General features: G+C 44.2%; 1 protein-coding gene across 1 annotated transcript in view; it reads right to left on the reverse strand.

Moving 5' to 3' along the window:
• Nucleotides 1–268: 268 nt before the first annotated feature.
• ROPN1L (rhophilin associated tail protein 1 like) overlaps nt 269–22,331 on the reverse strand; it is a 44,162-nt gene continuing 22,099 nt past the window's right edge. Inside the window, exons 4-6 of the mRNA XM_018569238.1 lie at nt 20,872–21,033; nt 6,050–6,225; nt 269–351 (exon numbers count right to left, since the gene is read on the reverse strand). Coding sequence (XP_018424740.1) covers nt 285–351; nt 6,050–6,225; nt 20,872–21,033 — 405 coding nt within the window. The 3' untranslated portion in view covers nt 269–284. The remainder of the gene's footprint in view (nt 352–6,049; nt 6,226–20,871; nt 21,034–22,331) is intronic.

Below are 22,331 nucleotides of genomic sequence, written 5' to 3' on the forward strand. Positions count from 1 at the left end.
TTTGTAGGCTGGATGCTCAACATCAAAACTTTACTAAGTGGGGAAGCCAATAGATGAGCTTGACAGCCAAGGAACTAGCAACTTGTAAACTAAAGAGAACTCTCCCTGCACCATGTTACTGTACCATCCTCAACATAACGCTGACAACAGTTGTTTACCATTTAATTTATTGTAAATCTATTAATCCAATTCAGTGTTTTGAGTCATCTTTATTTTTACCGAACCTTTCTGCGCAGCCACTATTCACATTTCACATATGTTTATTTTATCTGAGAATTTACATGTTAAGACAGAGGAGGACATAGGTCACTTAAAAAGTTTCTGGGCTGGATCATTCCACCTTGCTTTTTCCTAAAAATAAAGGAAAAGGTTCTGATTAGAATCACTTAATCACTCCATTAACTGAAAAACAAATATTTTATTTCCTTCACTTCCCTCTAGTTTCTCAGCCACACTTTTTGTTTCATATGCTGCATAGTTGAAACTCTGTATCACATTAACAACTCCGGAAGCACACAGGAGGTAAATTCCAAGTCAATAATCAACATTAATAAATGTACAAAAGAAAAAAAGTGGGACTTTTAGAGTACTCCAGGATCACAAAAGTGGTATTTGTATAAAATATAACAAATTGTATTTAAATATATTTAAGACATGTACTTTAAAATGATCTAAATAAGAACAAAGGATGTAGCCAAATGTCACTTTCTTTTCATGGTGTGATCCCTTGGGAGGACGACAATTTCTATGCGTTTCATCCGCTTCTTCAGGAATAGGCTACTACCTCTCTATAAGAAGTTTACATATTAACCACTTGCTGACCGGGCTGTTTACACCCCCTTCCTGTCCAGGCCATTTTTCAGTATTCAGCGCTGCGGTACTTTGACTGGCATTTATTCTGTCATGCAACGCTGTACTGAAATAAATTTTATACCATTTTTTGGGGACAGATAGAGCTTTCTTTTGGTGGTATTTAATCACCACTCCGGTTTTTAATTTTTACTATATAATGAAAAAAGTACAGAAAATGTAGAAAAAAATAAAACTGTTTTCCCTACGTTATGTTATAAAACAATTATTATTACCCAACTTTTTGGCAAAACATAAAAGATGGGGTCACGTCGGTTAAATAGACACTAAACATCTCAAGCTTTAAAATTGCGTGCGCCCGCGAACTCGCAAAAACGACCATACCCAAAATTGGCCATAGGCGACGCTTTAAAAGCTTTTACCGTTCATCAGTTTAGTGTTATCAGTGATTGATGGCCCTAAAATTATTGCTCTCACTGAGACGTTCGCGACGATATGTAACATGGATGCAATTGTCGTTTCCGCACGTAGGCGCACTCGACGCATGTTTGCATGTGTATGTGGGGGGCTTTACATTTTCTTTTCTTTTTTTATTACCTTTATATGTGACTTTTAATTTTTTTATATTTTTTTGTAACTAATTCTTTTAAACCTTTTTATTTCACTTAACTTTATTGCTCTCACATAGGGGACTAACAAGCCCCCTTTGTGATAGCCAATTTTCAGTGACAGGTCCTCTTTATGGAGACATCAGTGGTCTTTAAGACCCCTAATGTCACCTAGGAACCCCCAGAGAAGCTGATGAAGCAAACACCTGCTTTAGCTTCTCTCCGGTTTCTGTACCAGAGAGTGACAGAGGAATGTAATACACATCACTTCCTGCATTCCGATGAGGAGGAGATCAAACAGAGAGCGTGTACTGATCTCCGTTTGATCTCTGGCCGCAGAGCTACTGTGCTGGTCCCGGGCTCACACCGGGCACAGCGGAGCTCGGGATCGCCAGCAGCGGCTGCAACGGAGGGGGGGCGCACACCCGCACGCATATTACAAGCGATTGGGCGTCTCTACAGACCCCCGAACGCTTGTATGTAAACAGCCATGGCTGGCTGTTTACATTCCAGGCTGATTTCCCACTCGTGCGCACCGCTAGCGGGCAGGGATGGGACGTTTAAAAACGCCCACCCGCATTCAAGGAGCCGCTGTCCGGCCGTTTAATTACAACGGCCGGACAGCAGGTGGTTAAAGGGCATTAGTTAATTTCAAATCTATGTGAATACATTTATTAGTTATTGCATTTCATCTGATTCAATAGACTTATAATAGTCTTTTAAAATGGCAATATCACTCATATCCACCTTTCAACCATGGGCATGGACGGAGAGGGACCAAAGGAAGCCAAACAGGACCCATGTAGAGAGGTAGTAGCCTATTCCTGAAGAATCGGATCTCCATGAAACGCGTCGTCCTCCCACTGGATCACACCATGAAAAGAAAGCTGACATACAGCATATTGTAAAAAGTATTGTAATACCAAGATAATATGTGGGAAGATGTGGCTACGTCCTTTGTTCTTATTTAGATCATTTTAAAGTACGTTTTAAATATGTTTAAATAAAAACATTTTTATTTGATCTGAAAATATACTAAGAACATTCATTTTTGCCTCCAGAACGAACGTTCACAGAGATTTGCAAGACAAATGGCTCTGCGAGTTGTTTATAAATACACTCCATAATTATGTTGTATTTGCTTATAATGATTTTAGTGTACTTTTATTTAAAATATTGTTTTGATAAACATTTGTGCAACTATCACAGGGCCTACAAAATCAGTAAATCTGTAGTCTTTTACACATTCCAAAAGCTGTAAGTAAAAAATAGCAAAAACTGTCTGGCTTCTGAGGTTAAAAATGGGCTACAGACAATTTAAGCCACATTCACATTTTGGCCAAACCAATAATGTAACCACTTGCATTGGATCCGCTTGCTAGTGTCCTTGGTCTTTTATGTTATTTTGTGTAATAATAATGACATGAAAAAATAAAGCCTAGAGAAGAAACATTGGTGGTCAATAGAGAAGTGGCCCCTACATTCGTGGTCAGTCTAGTGCTTACATCAGCAGTTAGTGGAAAAGAATCCCCTTACATTGGTGGGAAGTGTAGTGTGTGCTTACATTGGTTGCTAGTGGAAAGGTTCCCCCTTAAAATGGTGGTCAGTGCAGACTTAGCTGCAGCCACCTATATTAGTGGCTGATGGAGAATACCGGTGGTCAGTTGACAAGTACCCTCTTAACACTGGTAGTCAGTGTAAAAGGATCCCCTTTCCCCTTAGGCCTGGTGTGAACCAGGCCTAAGTGTCATTGGTTACTTACTGAGGAGGATTTCAGCTGCTCTTGTATCACACTGGCTTTGCCGAATGACATCAGTGCTGGAACAATTCAGGTACTGTCAGGCAGGAGATCCATATGTCTAAGCAGCCTGCACACCCTTATTCCTGGCACTTGGGATGGATGTGTCCTATTATCCGACAATTGGTACACTGCTGCCCAACAAAATGGTTTCTGAAACTTGCATTATTGTTACTTGAGAAAATTCTGCAATTGTTCATGGTTTTTATATGCTGGCTCTAAAGCTGTAAGATGTGTAATATAGCTAATGCTACAGCTCAGGATTACTGGCACAAGAAGACTTGTACCTATTGTGAGGGAATGCACACAACTCCCATCCTGTACTTAGATAATCAACATCTGCCTTTCAATTGTGAATGGATCAAGTTGTCTGCGTTACCTGTGTGGATGCTGAGGTATTTCCTGACACTCATCAGAACTAAAGAAGTGGCTTCAATAAAGCTATGAAATGTCTTCAACATTACAGAACAAGTCCAGTTGAATGTGACTAACTACTACTAGCTATACCCATGACCTCGAAAAATGAGAACTTTCACAGGCAAGTGTTGTGGGGGTCTAGCATCAAACAGTCAGTTCAGGCCCCAATGATAAAGTTGCCATCTGCCAGGTAAAAGTGGGGCTTGTTACCAATGATATTACTAGGAAATAGAACATAAGACTGGTATGGCTGGTATTTTTCTCAGAAAAGGTGGAAACCTTACCCACTGACAATTTCAGGGCAATTTAGGTCAGTTTTATTCCTATGAACGTTATAGCAATAACAGGAAAATTGTATTATCATACTTACCGCAATTTTCCTTTCCCGATAGCTCCATGGCAGCACACAATGGGTGTAGGCTCCGCCCCCCTAACCTGATAGGATGTTTTAACTCATAAATTTGAGCCTCCACCCAGCCACTAGCGTTACGTAACTAGCAACTCCGACTGGGCGGGATATCAGGTAAGCGACCACTTCCTACCTATCAGATTCCTATAGGAGGAAAAAGGAGGAACGCTAGTGGCTGGGTGGAGGCTCAAATTTATGAGTTAAAACATCCTATCAGGTTAGGGGGCGGAGCCTACACCCATTGTGTGCTGCCATGGAGCTATCGGGAAAGATTCATTCCACACAGTAGGTATATCTGCCACAAAACAGCAAGGTCAAATTTAACTTCCTGAAAAGCTCTGCATTCTGTTTAGCATCACAAACTGAGTTTACTCTTGTATGTGAAATAACTGTTCCTTTATGCACCTGTCTTTTTCCATTCGGGTGAAAACTCAGCATGGCGTGGTGATCAGGGTGTCCATCCTCATTCTTACTGGCGAGGCTTCAGAAACCAAACTAGGCAGAATTAAAATTTTTGTCACACACAATATTCCTCTGCAGCAATTTCATGCAAAAACTGCCGCCACCTGGTGTTAGGAGCATGTGAAATGCTCCTATGCCTGTCGCAACCACTCAGCTCCATTTTTGTACATTGCAAAAGCTTTCAGTGCAGACATGTTTTTATTCAAACTGAAGCCCATGTAAACAAGGCCTGATGGGAAAACCCCACATGACAGGCTATTGAAGAGCTGGACTAACATGGGGAGAATAAGAAGACTTACTGTACAAGGTACATGGAAATATCTGCCAAATATCACTAGAAACTAAATATGGCACAGTCTCTTTTGGAACAAACCAATAAGGCCCCATTCACACTGAGCGATTTATCGCGCGATTTTTGCAGCGTTATTTTGCTCATATTTCCACGCGATATGGCTCTATGTAGCTTCTCCTGTAGCTCGTCGCTGTAGCTTGTCGCTCCTACATGACCCTTTTTTCTGCGGATTTCGGGCGATTTTGCTCCTGATTGCATACAGCCCAATAGAGAAAAGTAGCACGATAAGTCGCGCAACATCGCACATATAAAATCGCGCGATTCATGTCGCTCAGTGTGAATGGGGCCTAAAAGTACACAGATATCTTCATATGGCAAATCCTTGTAAAGTGCTTGCACAAAGCAGTTACTGCATCTCTCTAAGTTGCTAATTATTACATTTACTATTTACCATTTACTATTTGCAGAAGCCCTCTTTTATTGTTTTTATACATGTAACTAATTAGCTGCGAGCAATTACTTAAACAGGGAGCGGTTTTAAAACATTTTGTGACGGTCTAGAAAGCAGCAATCAGTAAGGCCAGGCCACATACTATGCAAAGAAACTAGGCCAGGTTCACAGTTGCGCAATCCGTGACCGTGCGGCAATTGTGCACGAAACCGCACAGCTTGTTGTGTGGTCCTGGTGTCGCACACCACCGTTGATTGTGCTGGTGGTGCGATTCTTTTCTAATGGCACCCCAGTCACTCTGGACGGATCATGCGGTTTGCCGACGCAATTTCTACCGTGCAATCGCACATGATCGCAGCTGAAAAAGTCGCGTGTCACAATAAAAGGTATATGTACCCTTTTTCAGCGATTTGCCACGCGGATGTAACCCCATTGAAATCAATAGCACACGATCGCGCAGTCCCGGGACGCGCATCCCGGGATCGCCCAGGTCTGCACCAGTCCTCAGTATGTGCACTTACTTTCATGTTATCCATTCAGTGAAGACCCTGTGATGTGCTTTTCCACCCTAGTTTGTTAGTGCACCTGTTTTCTTTACATTTGTTTTAAAAATATTTACTTTATAACACTATGGGCATGCACAGGTTTGCTTTGGTATGGCTATCCCAAGTATGAAATATGCCATTGGATGTGGTTTACTGCATACAGGCCCAGTTAAAGCTGCCAATATATAAATATGAATTTTTATATCATGCACATTAGCTAATTTTCTCTTACTGAATAAAGAGAATGTTCTACTTACACTTCAGTTTGCAGGGCAAGAAGTGCCTCTTCTATCCGTGTCTCTGGTATATCTCTATCAACCTGGGCTAGATACTTATAAAGGAATGTGAATGTCTCAAAAGGAATACGAGCAGCACCACCTTCTGGGTCCTCTGTAAGTATTTCACAGGCTTGTTTCAGCGCAATGGCAATTGACTGCAAAGAATAAATTATATATATAAGCAGATGAAAAACAGTAAACCACTTGTGTTACTACAACTCCTGTTCCCCCAAAAATTGGGATACTGTATAAAATCTACATAAAAACAGAATGCAATGATTTGCACATTTCATAAACCCATATTTTATTCACAATAGAAAATAGAAAACATATTAAATGTTTAAACTGAGAAAATAGACCATTTTAAGAAAAAAATAAGGTCATTTTGTCATTTTAAAATTGATGGCAGCAACACGTCTCAAAAAAGTTGGGATAGGGCATTGTTTACCACGGTGAAGCACCCACTTTTTTTTGTTTTGTTTGTTTCCAACAAATTTTTATTGATTTTCCTCATACAGAAGGAAGCAGCAGAACATAACACTGCCTTTTGAACATTTCAGAAACTACAGTAAAGTTCTTAAGAAAAGAAGGAAGAAGAGGTAGGGGAGGAGAGAGAGAAAGGTAGGCACCAAAGTAGCAAAAACAGTCAATCATCATATCTGCAGCCTAGGTTGGTAAGCTGGACTATATTGATCAAGAAGTTAATACGTAACACATTGTCCTATTGTTCTGGACCTCTTGTGACTAATGGAGAAGCACTTATCTCACATATATATGGTGCGGTGGTTAAAAAATGGGCAAAAAAAAAGAGTAAAGAGAGAAAGACAGTAGTTTGACAAAGTAAGCATGAGAAGAGAAGGTATGAAGAGACCGCAGCTAGTAACACCAGGTGATCTCCAAGAGGAAGCACCATCCCATGGTTGGTCATGCTGTAGATTTGAGAGACTGATAGTCAGGCGTGGTTGTGAAATGGTTCTAACACGCCCAGATGCGGGAAAATTTGTCCAATGCATCCCGTCTTGTGAATAGTAATTCTTCCATCTCATAAATGTGGTTGATCTGTCAGATCCATTCGGACAAAGAAGGTGGTCCAGTCTCTTTCCAATGCCTCTGGATAATTGTGCGAGCCGCATGAATCATATGTTTTTGCAGTGTTTTACTTAGAGCTGCAGCTAACGATTATTTTCAAAATCGATTATGTTGATTAGTTGTTGCAGCCCTAGTTTTACTCGAGCTCAAGGTGTCAGCAGGGTCTTTCAGAAGGAAAGTTGCCGGAAAGAAGCGGGTAATTTGGCCAGTAACCTGGGAGATGATGTTATGAATCCTGGTCTAGATCGTGGTGAGTAGAGGACAGGTCCAGAAGACATATAGGAGATTCATCTGACATCTTCCATCTTCCATCTGACATCTCCAACATGTGCCAGGTACAGCTGGGTAAATCCTATGTAGGATCTGCGGGGTCCTGTACCAGAACGTCAGAATCTTGTAGTTAATTTCTTGGGTGCGTCTACTTGTGGAGCTGGTGTGAACAGTAAGGCACATGTATTTTCAGTCCTCATCTGTCAGGATGTCTGCAATTCCTTTTCCCACCGTAGTTTGCTTTCCCCCTGCATTTGCGTGTCCTGTAGTAATGAGTAAAACCTAGAGATCATGTGATCCTGGGGGCCATGTCCCGTGCACATTTTTTCTAGAGGAGTCAGGTTTCTGGAGAAATCGGTCTTGCTGGACTGACTGGTCAAAAAAATGTCTAATCTGTAAATATTTCCACCATGGGATGTGCCCTTTCAGTGTCAAATGAGCAAGGCTGCTATTCTCCAGAAACAGTTGATCCTGAAAAAATAGTTTGGCAGGGAGCGGTGTGTCCATGGGACCGTACTGCTGAAATTCTGGAGTAGTCCCTGGTGTGAAGTCTGGGTTGTGCAGTAGTGGTGTCAGTGGGCTATCTACTGTGGTAAGAGTTCGCCTTTTCTGCAGGATAGAAAACTCATTTAATGTTGTCGAACTCAATGGATGTGGGGGACTGGTAACTGGTCTGTGGGAGTCCACAAAGCCACACCACTGAGGAAACTGGGATAGAGAACCTTTCCTGGTTGATGGCCACCCAGGCTTTTGATGGTTGTTGTGTGTGCCAATGTATTATCCTAGCCAGATGAGAAGCCAGATAGTAACCTCCACGAGATTTTGGACATTGTAGTAACACCCAGGAAAGGCGTGGTTGTTCATCCTTCCAGACAAATTTCGAGAAATCTGAGCGCAGTCCTTGGAAGTACGACCTCAGGAGGATAATAGGAATTGTTTGAAAGAGGTAAAGAAGCTTCGGGAGACCGTTCATTTTTAGTAAGGCCACCCGGCCAAACCAACTAAAAGTAAGAGTGCGCCATTTCTGCAGGTCAGATCTAAGTTTGGACAGTAAAGTTGAGAGTATATAAGGCCGATAGGTTAGTTGGAAGGTGGATCCCCAAATATTTGACAGAGGAATTGCTCCACTGGAAAGGATATTTGTGTCATAGGGGTCTAGCAATGGAGGCGGGAGTGGATACATTAAGCACAGCTGATTTACAATAATTAATCTTTAGATGTGAAAGAGTCCTGTAGGTCTCGAACAAAGTCATCAATCTAGGGAGGGAAGATGTTGGGTCAGTTAAAAAAAAGAGCAGGTCATCTGCAAAGGCTGCGATCTTGTGTTCCACCTGGCCCACTGATATCCCCCGTATTAGAGGATCATTCACCGCTTGGAGACCAGGTGTTTAGACCCCCTTCCTGGCCAGGCCATTTTTCAGTGTTAAGCGCTGCGGTACTTTGACTGACGTTTATTCCGTCATGCAACGCTGTACTGAAATTAATTTTATACCATTTTTTATTGCTCTCACTGCGAAGTTCACGGCGATATGTAACATGTGCGGCGTAATGGGCGCAATCGTCTTTTTTGCACGTGTGCGCCCCTGACGCATGTTTTCATGCGTGTATGTATGGGAGGGGACTTTAACATTTTTTTTTGGTTTTTTATTCTTTTTTATGTGTAACTTTAACTACGGCCGGCCCGGAGGCAGTTAATAACCGTTCTGATAAAGGGTTCCAATGTCAGAATAAAAAGAGTGGAAGACAGGGGACAGCTCTGACGTGTTGCATTCGACACCTGAAAACTGGAAGATAAGCAATTGGAACAATTGGTTCTAACCTAGGTGGTTAAGAACTAAGTGCAGCTATGAAACGAGGGCCGGATAGTTAAATGGTAGTATCAAAAAGTTTTATTAACCACTTCAAGACCAGGTGTTTAGACCCCCTTCCTGGCCAGGCCATTTTTCAGTATTCAGCGCTGCGATACTTTGACTGACGTTTATTCCGTCATGCAACGCTGTACTGAGATGAATTTTATACCATTTTTTGGGGACAGATAGAGCTTTCTTTTGGTGGTATTTAATCACCGCTACGGGTTTTATTTTTTATTATAATTAGGAAAAATTACTGAAAATTTTGAAAAAAAAACGTTTTTTGTAACATTATGTCAGGAAACATTTATTATTACCCAGTTTTTTGGTCAAATATTAAAGATCAGGTCACGTCGGTTAAACAGACACTAAACATGTCAAGCTTTAAAATTGCGCGCAACCAAAATTGGCCATAGGCGACACTTTAAACGTTTTTACCGCTCATCAGTTTAGTGTTATCAGTGATTGATGGCCCTAGACATATTGCTCTCACTCCGACGTTCGCGGCGATATGTAACATGTGCGGCGTAATGGGCGCAATCGTCTTTTTTGCACGTATGCGCCCCCGACGCATGTTTGCATGCGTGTATGTATGGGTGGGGACTTTAAAAAATTTTTTTTTCTTTAATTATTTTTTATGTGTAACTTAAAATTTTTTTGGGGGGGGGGACTTAAATTTTTTTTTTTTTTTTTTTTTCACTAAACTTTATCGCTATCACATACGGGGGCTAATAAAACCCCCCTATGTGATAGCAAAATATGTGACAGGTCCTCTTTATGGAGACATCAGGGGTCTCCAAGACCCCTAATGTCACCTAGGACCCCCCAAAAGAAGCTGATGAAGCAGAGATCTGCTCCATCAGCTTCTTTGCAGCTTCTGAAGCTGGAGAGTGACACAAGAATGCGGAAGTGATGTATTATACAACACTTCCGCATTCTTTCAGAGGAGAGGGGACCGGAGGGAGCTCGTGTACCGAGCTCTCTCTGATCCCCTGTGTCACAGGCGACATGCTGATCCCGGGCTCGCACCGGGCACAGCGGAGCCCGGGATCAGCGGGACAACGGCGGGGGGGACCGCGGGGGGGGGGGGACACCCGATCGGCACCCCATACATGCGATCGGCCGGCTCTACAGCTGGCGGATCGCATGTATATTAACGGGCATCGCTGCCCGTTTTTAAATTCCGCCCATTTCCCGCTCGCCTGGCGGCGCGCGCAAGGGGGCGTGTCTGAGCGGACGTCTAGAGACACCCGCTCAGATCGAGAGAGCTCCTGGCCAGCCGTTTTTTTACTACGGCCGGCCCGGAGGTAGTTAAATAACAATATATTCTCATATTCAAAGCAAATGCACAGTACAAAACCCACCACCTACACCGTCAATAAAAGATTATTGCAACAATCCATACATACATGCCACTATTCAAACACACAGGGAGCTAGCTGATCAGCGCAATTAATGCCATATGGTGGTCCTCAAATGAAGGAAAAACAGGTAGAAAAAAGGGGGGGCTTTGATGGATGAGGAACGTATATCCAATAAATTATCTGAACTGCCTGGCTTTACTCAAAAAGCAATGTTCCTTGGTATTGAGTCCAATTATTGGGTGTTCTTGTCTTGGAGTAGGGGAGGTGTGTATATATGATGTTATCTTGATTGTAGGAATTCAAGTAGGATATAGCTAATCCTTGGTACTCCAACCGGTCACTCTGAATCATTAGGCCGTTGTCCACTTGAATTTGTAGCTGATATTTTTCATTATAGCCCAGTATCAGGCTTTTCAAGTGGTCCTCGAGATTAAATCCTCCTGTATAGACCACGATTTTTGGACAATCCCTGTGTTTGTTTCCAAGGGTGTTTCTTGATCAAATGCACAAAACCCTTTTTTCTCCTGTAATTTAGTTTGTCCACGCTAACTGGTCAGGTGTCCGACATGCAGTTAGTCAAGCCAGCATCCAGTAACTGGATGACGCGTTTCGCCCCTCCTACGTTCTCGGGGCTTCGTCAGATCCTGTTGTTTTGACCCTCGCCGTTGGTCTAGAGCAGGCCTTTTTGAACTTTCTCCACTCATTTTTACGTGACCCCAGCGTTGGACGATGTCTCTCCCCTCTTTCCCCCCAGCATTGGTCGGTGTCCCCCCCCTACCCTAGCGTTGGTTGGTGTCTCTCTCCTCCTTTCCCCCCGCGTCGGTCAGTGTCTCTCTCCTCTTCTCCCCCCCAGCGTCAGTCAGTGTCTCTCTCCTCTTCTCCCCCCCAGCGTCAGTCAGTGTCTCTCTCCTCTTCTCCCCCCCAGCGTCAGTCAGTGTCTCTCTCCTCTTCTCCCCCCCAGCGTCAGTCAGTGTCTCTCTCCTCTTCTCCCCCCCAGCGTCAGTCAGTGTCTCTCTCCTCTTCTCCCCCCCAGCGTCAGTCAGTGTCTCTCTCCTCTTCTCCCCCCCAGCGTCAGTCAGTGTCTCTCTCCTCTTCTCCCCCCCAGCGTCAGTCAGTGTCTCTCTCCTCTTCTCCCCCCCAGCGTCAGTCAGTGTCTCTCTCCTCTTCTCCCCCCCAGCGTCAGTCAGTGTCTCTCTCCTCTTCTCCCCCCCAGCGTCAGTCAGTGTCTCTCTCCTCTTCTCCCCCCCAGCGTCAGTCAGTGTCTCTCTCCTCTTCTCCCCCCCAGCGTCAGTCAGTGTCTCTCTCCTCTTCTCCCCCCCAGCGTCAGTCAGTGTCTCTCTCCTCTTCTCCCCCCCAGCGTCAGTCAGTGTCTCTCTCCTCTTCTCCCCCCCAGCGTCAGTCAGTGTCTCTCTCTCCTCTTCTCCCCCCCCTCCAGCGTCGGTCAGTGTCTCTTTTCTCTTCTCCACCCCCCCCAGCGTCAGACAGTTTATCAAATCAATAGCTAAAGTGGTATAATCTTTTAGAAGTTGAGAAGGCAACTCGACAGGGCCTTGGCAAACAGCTTGACATCTACGTTCAAGAGGGAAATTGGTCTGTAACTCGAGCAGAGGCGAGTATTTAGGTATCACCGAGATCAGATCAGGGGTTCTAAGGTTTGGCTCGGAAGGCCTGGGCCTGGACTTTTACCCGGTTTGCTTTGAGTGATCGCAAGCCTTAGTTCCTCCATCGAAATCGGGTGCTCCAGAGACTGCACAGCTGCAGCAGATAGTGTGGGCATGTCAGATTTGGATAGGGAGGATTGGATACTCTCTCGTGATGGTTGCGAGGCCAGGGAGGTCAAGGTGCATTGGTTGCAGAGAGAATGGTAATATGTTCTAAAACATTCCGCAATATCAGGGGGCGAGTTAGCCAAAGAACCGTCGCTCCGTTGGATCCGTGTTCCACCTGGCCCACTGATATCCCCCATAGTAGGGGATCATTAATAACCGTTCTGATAAACGGTTCCAATGTCAGAATAAAAAGAGTGGGAGACAGGGGACAGCTCTGACGTGTTGCATTCGACACCTCAAACTGGAAGATAAGCAGCCTGTTGTTTTGACCCTCGCCGTTGGTCTAGAGCAGGCCTTTTTGAACTTTCTACACTCATGACCCCTTTTTGGTTTGGAAATTTTTACGTGACCCCACGGTTGGACGGTGTCTCTCCCCTCTTTCCCCCCCAGCATTGGTCGGTGTCTCCCCCCTTCCCTAGCGTTGGTTGGTGTTTCTCTCCTCCTCTCGCCTCGGTCAGTGTCTCTCTCCTCTTCTCTCCCAGGCGTCGGTCAGTGTCTCTCTCCTCTTCTCTTCCCCCCAGCGTCTGTCAGTGTCTCTTTCTTCTTCTCCACCCCCCCTGCCCCCCAGTGTCAGACAGTTTATCAAATCAATAGCTTTAGCGGCATAATCTTTTAGAAGTTGAGAAGGCAACTCGACAGGGCCTTGGCAAACAGCTTGACATCTACGTTCAAGAGGGAAATTGGTCTGTAACTCGAGCAGAGGCGAGTATTTAGGTATCACCGAGATCTGGGCTTCTAAGGTTTGGCTCGGAAGGCCTGGGCCTGGACTTTTACCCGGTTTGCTTTGAGTGATCGCAAGCCTTAGTTCCTCCATCGAAATCGGGTGCTCCAGAGACTGCACAGCTGCAGCAGATAGTGTGGGCATGTCAGATTTGGATAGGGAGGATTGGATACTCTCTCGTGATGGTTGCGAGGCCAGGGAGGTCAAGGTGCATTGGTTGCAGAGAGAATGGTAATATGTTCTAAAACATTCCGCAATATCAGGGGGCGAGTTAGCCAAAGAACCGTCGCTCCGTTGGATCCGTGCAACGTTAGGAGAACGCAAGTGTGATTTAACTGCTCTAGCTAAAAGTTTGCCACATTTATTCCCACCTTCATAGTACAGGCTGGTGTGTAAAGTGTAGGCTTTATTCTTTATGGGACAATTCCAGTTTGGCAATACGAGTCAATAAATCTGTGACCGTTTTTTGTCTTTTCCTATTTTGAGCAGCGTATTCCATAAATCTACCCGATATACCGGATAAAACACGTATGGGCTTCCAAGATATAAATGGGGGGTGTCTCGTTGTCAGCGTTGAAAGCAAAGTATTTTTTTAACTCCGCTAAGATCTTAGGCAATACGGATTTGTCATCGAGTAAGGATGAATTAAGTCTGCATGAAGATTGCCTTCTGGTTGAAGGGGTCAGGAATAGTGTCATCGTGACCGGGGCATGATAGGAATAGGTAATCAGTACAATGGTCGAAGTCTTAAGTCGTGGCAAGTCGAATTGGGAGACAAAGATGTAGTCAAGGAATAAAGGAATAATGTCACCAGCACACCAGTTTTTGTTAGTCAATGATCCATTTTAATGGCACATTGCCATCCAATACACAAGCGCTTTCGGGGCCGCGGGGGGTCCCCTTCATCAGGCTCAGAATGACACTTCAATAACAGATACATCAACCTTATATAGGCATCAAACAGTGAGAATAAACAATAAACCACTCCCATACATAATGACATCACTGGATCCATTCCCGCCACAATAGATTAAAAATTCGAAAACCTGAAGGGTTACGCTAACGTAAATTCACCATACTGATTATGCAAACTCCGCCCCTTGGGTCAGGGATGGAACGCACCACACTAACAGCTTGTGCTTCAGGGATGGAGCAGCGCCTGCGTAGTACTCTCCTGTGTATAACAAGTGGGACTCGGGCTAAAATAAAGCCGTGATTCCATTGGTCGGCAAAAGTAATAGTTTTCTGAAAAACGGACGGGGATAAAACCTAAAGATGTTAAAAGGCTGAATGGATTACAGACACAAAAGCAAGCGTGAACTGAATAGCAACAATATGAAAAAAATTGGGCAAAAATAAGCAAACAATGTAAACAACTCATAATAATGACTACACATACATAACATAGTAATTAGGCATCTACTATGAAAGAATACAGTGCAAAAAGGAGAGCTGGAACATTGGCATCAAATTGCTCGGGTATTGACCCATATTTACTAATATAGTTGCCATAGCAAACCCAAACCTATTCCCAGAGGGCTCCCAGAGAATTGGTCGACAGGTGTCATGGTATTTCGTTTTGAACATAGCCACATGTTCACCTCATGAATTTAAAACCTGTCAATTGGTACAAAACCTTGTGTCTCTAAGGACCAAGGGTGTATGGAATAACGGGTCCCGGTCTATATATTTTTGAAGGGTTGGGTTCTGTGATGGGGAGTGTCGGGGTGGGAAAAGTGTTAAGAAAGGACTGTCCGTGGAGTTGCTCAGAGCTGCCAAAACAATGTGGCCCACTGAGGAGTTCAACGTGTTGTCTAAAAAGGAATTCCGTAATAGAGAGAATCCCTATTTGAATTGCTCATGGAATATAGGGATTATCTGTCATCCAGGAAACATGACAATGACAGATTCGAATTGAGGCCCCTGGGTTGCACACAATCAAGTGTGAAGATCCAGAAGGCCTCTCTCCGGAGAAGCTGTTTGTCCCTGTCACCTCCCCTAGGATGTGCATGTACTTGTTCGATGACCATACCCCTAAGTTCGTGGGTTTGATGTCTGTTTTTAGCAAAATGCATTGCAACTGGTTTGTTACTGTTTAAGTTTCATTGTACGCTCATACTTAAACATGTCTATTTCAAACCCAAACGCATCAAAATATTTGGTGGGGCAGAAGGATAAGCCCTTAGCCAATAGACTGTACTCACCCTTGGTCAGTGGTCGGGATGATAAATTTATTACCGGATTTTCCTCGGTGGACGTCCCTTGTTGTGGTAGGATCTGGTTTCTACGCCTCGTCCTCTGGCCGCCCCTCCTGGATCTTCTGTGTCTGGTACCCCTCCTAAAGGGAAGCTCTGTACGTTCTGTGCTGTAAACGGGTTGGAAAGGAGGTTAGAGTCGCTGTCAGTGGAGGGGTTCTCCGTCGGTCGTTCGCTGCTAGCGGATGCTCCCCTTCTTTGGCGTTGCTGGAAGGTGGGTCTTCTTCTAAAGGTTCTCGGTTGACTTGAGGTGTTACCTGTCAGCCAAGGATATACCCGTCCGTCTTGGTAATCGAGATTAACCTGACTAAATTTGAGTTGTTTACATTGTTTGCTTATTTTTGCCCAATTTTTTTCATATTGTTGCTATTCAGTTCACGCTTGCTTTTGTGTGGCTGTACACTGAATCCATTCAGCCTTTTTACATCTTTAGGTTTTATCCCCCGTCCGTTTTTCAGAAAACTATTACTTTTGCCGACCAATGGAATCACGGCTTTATTTTAGCCCGAGTCCCACTTGTTATACATCGCTGAAGCGCAAGCTGTTAGTGTGGTGCGTTCCATCCCTGACCCAAGGGGCGGAGTTTGCATAATCAGTATGGTGTATTTACGTTAGTGTAACCCTTCACTTCGGCCCTCGTTCACTGTGCGCATGCGCTGGCCGTTGCGTAACCACGATGGAACGCAAGCCGGAAGTTCCACTACGCTCCTTATCACTGATATGCGCACCAGAGATGGGCGGTGCTGGCAGGCCGCAATTGCGTCCTATTGCCTTGGCAACCATCTGCTCCGGCCGATCAACGGCTCGGTGTTCTCCCTGAGCCCGGTACAGCTGCAATGCTCAAGGTTGGTGGAGGTTTTCGAATTTTTAATCTATTGTGGCGGGAATGGATCCAGTGATGTCATTATGTATGGGAGTGGTTTATTGTTTATTCTCACTGTTTGATGCCTATATAAGGTTGATGTATCTGTTATTGAAGTGTCATTCTGAGCCTGATGAAGGGGACCCCCCGCGGCCCCGAAAGCGCTTGTGTATTGGATGGCAATGTGCCATTAAAATGGATCATTGACTAACAAAAACTGGTGTGCTGGTGACATTATTCCTTTATTCTGTGATTCACACAGTGCCTCCTGTGGTCACTACAAGCACCCACCCAGCTTGGGGTTATTCTGGTTAGGAGTGCAGCAAGACATTCTGTTTTTGAAGTTTGTTTGGCGAATCTTGCGTTGCACCCCCATTTCATCTTTATCCCACCGTGCCTTTGAGCACCATCATCTACCTTTGACATCTGTTGCTCAGATCACGTAGTTACAATTTGTAACATTCTTTTATTGCTCATGGATCTAGTCGGTAACACCAATCCAGGAACCCAAAGCGTTCTTGCGTTCACAGCGGATGAAGTGGAGGCGATTCTTTTTCCAACAGATGTTGATAAGGCGTTTGGCACAGACACAGCTACTGATCTAAGTAGAGAAATCAAACGTCTCAAGAAGAAGAAGATCGACCTGGAATTACATGGACAGACACTTTCGGAGTACTATAGAGCAGTGGTTCTCAACTCGTGGGTCGCGACCCAAAAGTGGGTCGCGACACCCTCTGCAGTGGGTCGCGGCATCATGTCTGAATAGACCGGCCTGAGACTGAATAGAGAGGGGGAATTTGTGGTTCAGCCTGTGGAACCTCATGTCAAACTGTCCCCTCTCTCCCGGCCTCCCCCGGGCTCTCCGATAAAGTGGTATGGCCCGGGGAGAGAGGGGACTATTTCCTCACTTTCGGCCGGCGCATTAATATCAGGAGCCACGGCTCCCGACAATTAAGTTAAAGTTCCGGCCCGGCCTGCACACAGACACAGAAGATCCAGGAGGGGCGGCCAGAGGACGAGGCGTAGAAACCAGATCCTACCACAACAAGGGACGTCCACCGAGGAAAATCCGGTAATAAATTTATCATCCCGACCACTGACCAAGGGTGAGTACAGTCTATTGGCTAAGGGCTTATCCTTCTGCCCCACCAAATATTTTGATGCGTTTGGGTTTGAAATAGACATGTTTAAGTATGAGCGTACAATGAAACGTAAACAGCATTTCAACATGCTTCCCCCTACGGTACGCAGTGGTTTACCCTTTAGGGCAAAAAGCAATTTTGTCCCCACCGGTCAATTTTCCTATATTGAGACATTCACACAAACAGTCCAATTTGATGTAAAGCAGGACAAGTCCTGTACTCGATCATACACAAGCATGACTAAGTGTGATCGGGAAGCCCTTGAAACCCTACAGAAAGACAATACAATCATAATTAAACCCGCAGATAAAGGTGGAGCCATTGTAATAATGAACTATAAGGATTACAGTAATGGCATCAAAACCTTACTGACTGATGTATCCAGCTATGAACCCACAACGCATGAAAAAATGCGTTCAATTACAAAGGGATTGATATCCTTGGTCAAAATAGGACAGAACCATGGTTGGATTGACAAACAGGTAGCTGCTTTTCTGATTAATGAAAATGCACGCATACCGGTTTTATACGGACTACCCAAAATCCACAAAGGGACCAATCCAATAACATATCGCCCAATAGTATCAGGCACCGACTCGATTACTCAACCCTTGGCACAATTTGTCGATTATTTCCTCCAACCTCTAGTCCGTAAGCTCCCCGCTTTTATTAAAGATACGGGTGATTTTCTGAGGAGACTACGTACACATAATACAGTTGGAACACAACACAAACTGGCTACAATGGATATCTCATCATTGTACACTTGTATCCCTAATAGGGCGGGCCTCACTGCGGTTGAGTATTTCTTATGCAAAGAAGATACACTTGACATTCCGATTGCGTTTATTGTGGAATGCCTTGACTTTGTGTTATCTAACAACCTGTTTACCTTGGAGAACAAAGCATTTAAGCAGATACGGGGTACGGCAATGGGCAGCGCAGCAGCGCCCTCTTTTGCCAACTTGTTCATGGGTCATCTGGAAGAATGTTTTGTCTACAACTCCACATTATATTCAGAGCATGTGATTGACTGGATTCGATACATTGATGACATTTTCTTGATATGGAAAGGGAGTGAACATGAATTTTCTGTTTTTTGTTGAGTTTTTAAACGGCCTGTTCCCTGGGATTGTGTTTAACCCTGCTTTCTCTGCTGTAGAAATTTATTTCCTTGATGTTCTAATTAGACTGGATGATGGTACTATTAGCACAACCGTATATACGAAGCCCACAGATAGGAACACACTCCTACGCTATGACAGTGCCCACCCTCACCATCTTAAAAATAATCTGCCCATACCCCAGTTCCTCAGAGTTATGAGAATTTGCTCTGATGATGAGGGCCGTGCATTACAATTAAAACAGATGGTGGAACGATTTGCCCAAAGAGGGTATCCACAATCCGTTATTGATACATAGTATTTGAGGTTGAATAAAGACATTAGTCCATCAAGTCCAACCTATTAGGATCTCATTCTAGGAGTACCCGTACCCCTGGATACAGCACTAAAGAAAGCATACACCAAATTTGTAGAAGCACCGACTGTACCGACTATAGAGGAAAGACTCCCATTCATTTTCACTTTTGATACAGCAAACAGAGTAATTCACAAAGCCACTGCATCCAATTTGAACATTCTGCATGCAGATAGGAGCCTCACACAATGTATAAAGAACAGGCCCCTCCATGTACATAGACAGGGTAACTCACTCAGGAAACTATTGATCCGAGCTGATCCCAGGCCCAAGTATGTTAAAAAGCAGATTTCCATGTCAAGCAAGGTAGGGAGCTATAAATGCTTCCATTGCAACATTTGCAACTCAATGATCTGCAGTGATCATTTTTCACACCCCCATTCCGGGAAACGATACAACACTACAACAGGGGGAACTCGAAAAAACAAATGCTGTTTTTTTTATACCACATACATAGTTACATAGTTAGCCAAGTTGAAAAAAGACACAAGTACATCAAGTTCAATCTATAGACCTATAGTGCAACATGTGTGTAAAAAATTTTTTATGCCCATAGTTACACTTTAAATTGTGAAGTGTAGAGGGTATGATGGCAGGCAGTGTGTGCTGAAGAGTAGTGTGTATGGTAGGGGAGAGGAGAGTAGAGGGTAGGACAGAGGGCATTATGTGCAACAGAGAAATGTGGAAGGTTTGACAGCAAGAAGTATGTAAAGAAGAGTATGGAGGATATGGCAGCAGGCAGTATGCGCAGAAAAGTGCAGAGAGTATGACAATGGGCAATACATGCAGGAGAGAAGTGCAGGGGATATAATGGAGAGCAGTATGTGCAGGGAAGGAGCATGAAGAGTATGCAACAGGCAGTATCTGCAGCAAAAGTGCAGAGGATATAATGGGTAACAATATGTGCAGTAGAAGAGTGTGGGACAATGGAGGTTGAAAAGAAGACATCAAAGTTGAAGCAGGTTATTAGCAGGGACTGTGTCATGAGGTCCAGAAACAGTGGAGGTGGCACTGCGGTCATGGGAGAAATGGCAGAGCCTGTTTGCTGGGGAATGTTTAAGCAGGAAATGGGGCAGTGCAGCACAGATTACTATTAAACCAGGGTTTGAGGAGGTAAGAATTATTTTTGCTGTAGTGCATTGAAGAAATGGAGGCTGGGTTTTGAGTGTTTAAAGCGCATGCATTGGGCACTAAAGGGTTATTACACATATACACACAATCCTGCACTACACACACACACACACACACACACACACACACACACCTACTTAAAGGTAATGAGAAACTCACTTTTGAAGGGAAGGGAAGAGACTGTTAGTAAACGGTTCTTCATTCCAAGGGTTGAAGCTTCAGATTGTGTTTCTGGGCTTAGTAAACAATGTCTGTGAGGATAGTTTTCAGTATGCGGTGTGTGTGGTGGGAGTGTAAGACTGCTAAGTAAAGAGACTGTGAATGAGAAACTGAAGATTGTGTGTGCTGGGTGAAGTATACAGGTGAAAGACCATTGTGTTGGCTGGTGGTGGGACCTCGCTGCTAGAGCATGTTCTGCTTTGTTATACTCAAAACTGGAGGCAAAATACCCCAGTGAAAATAAAATTTACACATTCAATAGGATAGGGTGGGACAGCGCATCCAACCTCCAACACACTAGTGTAGTAGATAACACCGCCAGGCTGACTCATTTTACCAGGCTCCACTTATGACCAAAATATGACCAAAATATAACTTTTGTGTGGGCTTGCTCAGCTCAGCTTTGTTTGATTTTTTTTAAATAGAAAAATCTAATGAATTGAAAAAAAAAATATTACCAGGTGTGCCAACAGTCAAAACAAAACAGAATCCTAAATATGATTATATATTTATATGGCCAATAGCTAGCAATGCTCATTTTACATGAATATACTGTAGTTTAACTCTATAGGAGCTTGAAGACAACTTACGCCACCGAGAGTACTACAGGCAAGGACCAAAAATTTTAGCCATTCCACCTCTCTCCCAAAACTATCCAGTTCCAAAATATTTTGCAGCTGTGCTTGCGGTAAGCAAAGACCTTTCCACTTTTGCTCCAGTTCATCTGCATTTACAATTATCTTCAAAGACAGCTACAAAAAAAAAGGAAACATTAATTAATGTAGAAAAATGTACTGTATGTTTTCTAACATTAACATGTTTATCAGTGGTAATCTAGAGTTCATTTACCCCTTTTCACTGCTACCGACGTAAGACATACAGTGGAACAGAATCGCTTTCAGCTGGCCAGGTCAGTATGCTTTACCCTTCTGCTATAAGCTCATGGTCGCTTCAGCGACTATGAGCTTTTATAACAGAAGAGTCTCCCTGACTCTTCTGTGTAAATGAGTAGCTGTCATCAGCAGCTGACTTTCCCCACCGGCTGCTTGATCATCCCCACTAGATGCTCGCATTCTGCTCCCCTGCAAGCCCTCCTGTGTTCCCTCTGATCCCTGCTGCTCTGTCAGAGGGTCAGAGGGGACACGGAATGGACGCTCAGTGGGGAGGAGTGAGCTGCAGGCGGTGATAACACAATGAAAGGCTGATTCAGAATTGTGCGCGGAGGATCGGTATGTGTCAATATGTGTCATATTTACCAATCCTTCACTTTACTGCATGGAATGATCACTCAAGTGTTTATTCATAAGTGAGGAGATAGTCAATGTTCGGCGTGCTGCTGTGATAGCGGCTCCGTCCTCCGCCCCCCGCCGACTGCAGCTTCACTTTTCTTCGGATCCCCGCTGCATACAGATGGGGGAGAGCAGCAGGGATCCAGAGAAGACCGGACATTGCGATCTACCAGTGATTGCGTAGATCGCGATCGACCTAATGGGCAGCCCTGGTGTACACCATAATGCACATGCACTGGTATGTATTATGCGCAAGTGCTGCAGTGCACTGTAGAAATTGCAGTGTTTGATGTTTTCTTTCTTTTTAATATAACATTAATTCAACTGCGTTTGGTAGCGCATAGTAAAGCGTTGTGAGGACCCTCTCCACTCAGCCCTGCCCCCTGGCCGCCAAAGATGAGGAAGCTGAGCAGCTGTAGGAATGTGTGTTTGTGTGGTTGTGGGGGAGGGGGGGAGGGTGGAAGAAGCTGCTGTTATATTGTTATTATTTACATTAGAATGTATTGCTGGGACTTGTAGTCCTGCATAGCTGGTGGTATTCTGCATTGCTGTATAATGATTATACAGCAATGCAGAATAGCAGCAATTATGCAGGACTACAAGTCCCAGCAATACATTATATTATTAAGTAGGGATGCAATAGTGCCTTGGGGAAGTCCATTTGCATGCACTATTTTTTCTGACCGCAACGGAACGCAGGCATTGATTTGCCATGCGTTCCAATGCAGGCAATCGCACTGCGGTGCCATTGACTTTAATGC

This window comes from Nanorana parkeri, unplaced genomic scaffold (genome assembly GCF_000935625.1).
Source record: "Nanorana parkeri isolate BGI_ZX_2015 unplaced genomic scaffold, ASM93562v1 scaffold1309, whole genome shotgun sequence".
Lineage (NCBI taxonomy): Eukaryota > Metazoa > Chordata > Amphibia > Anura > Dicroglossidae > Nanorana > Nanorana parkeri.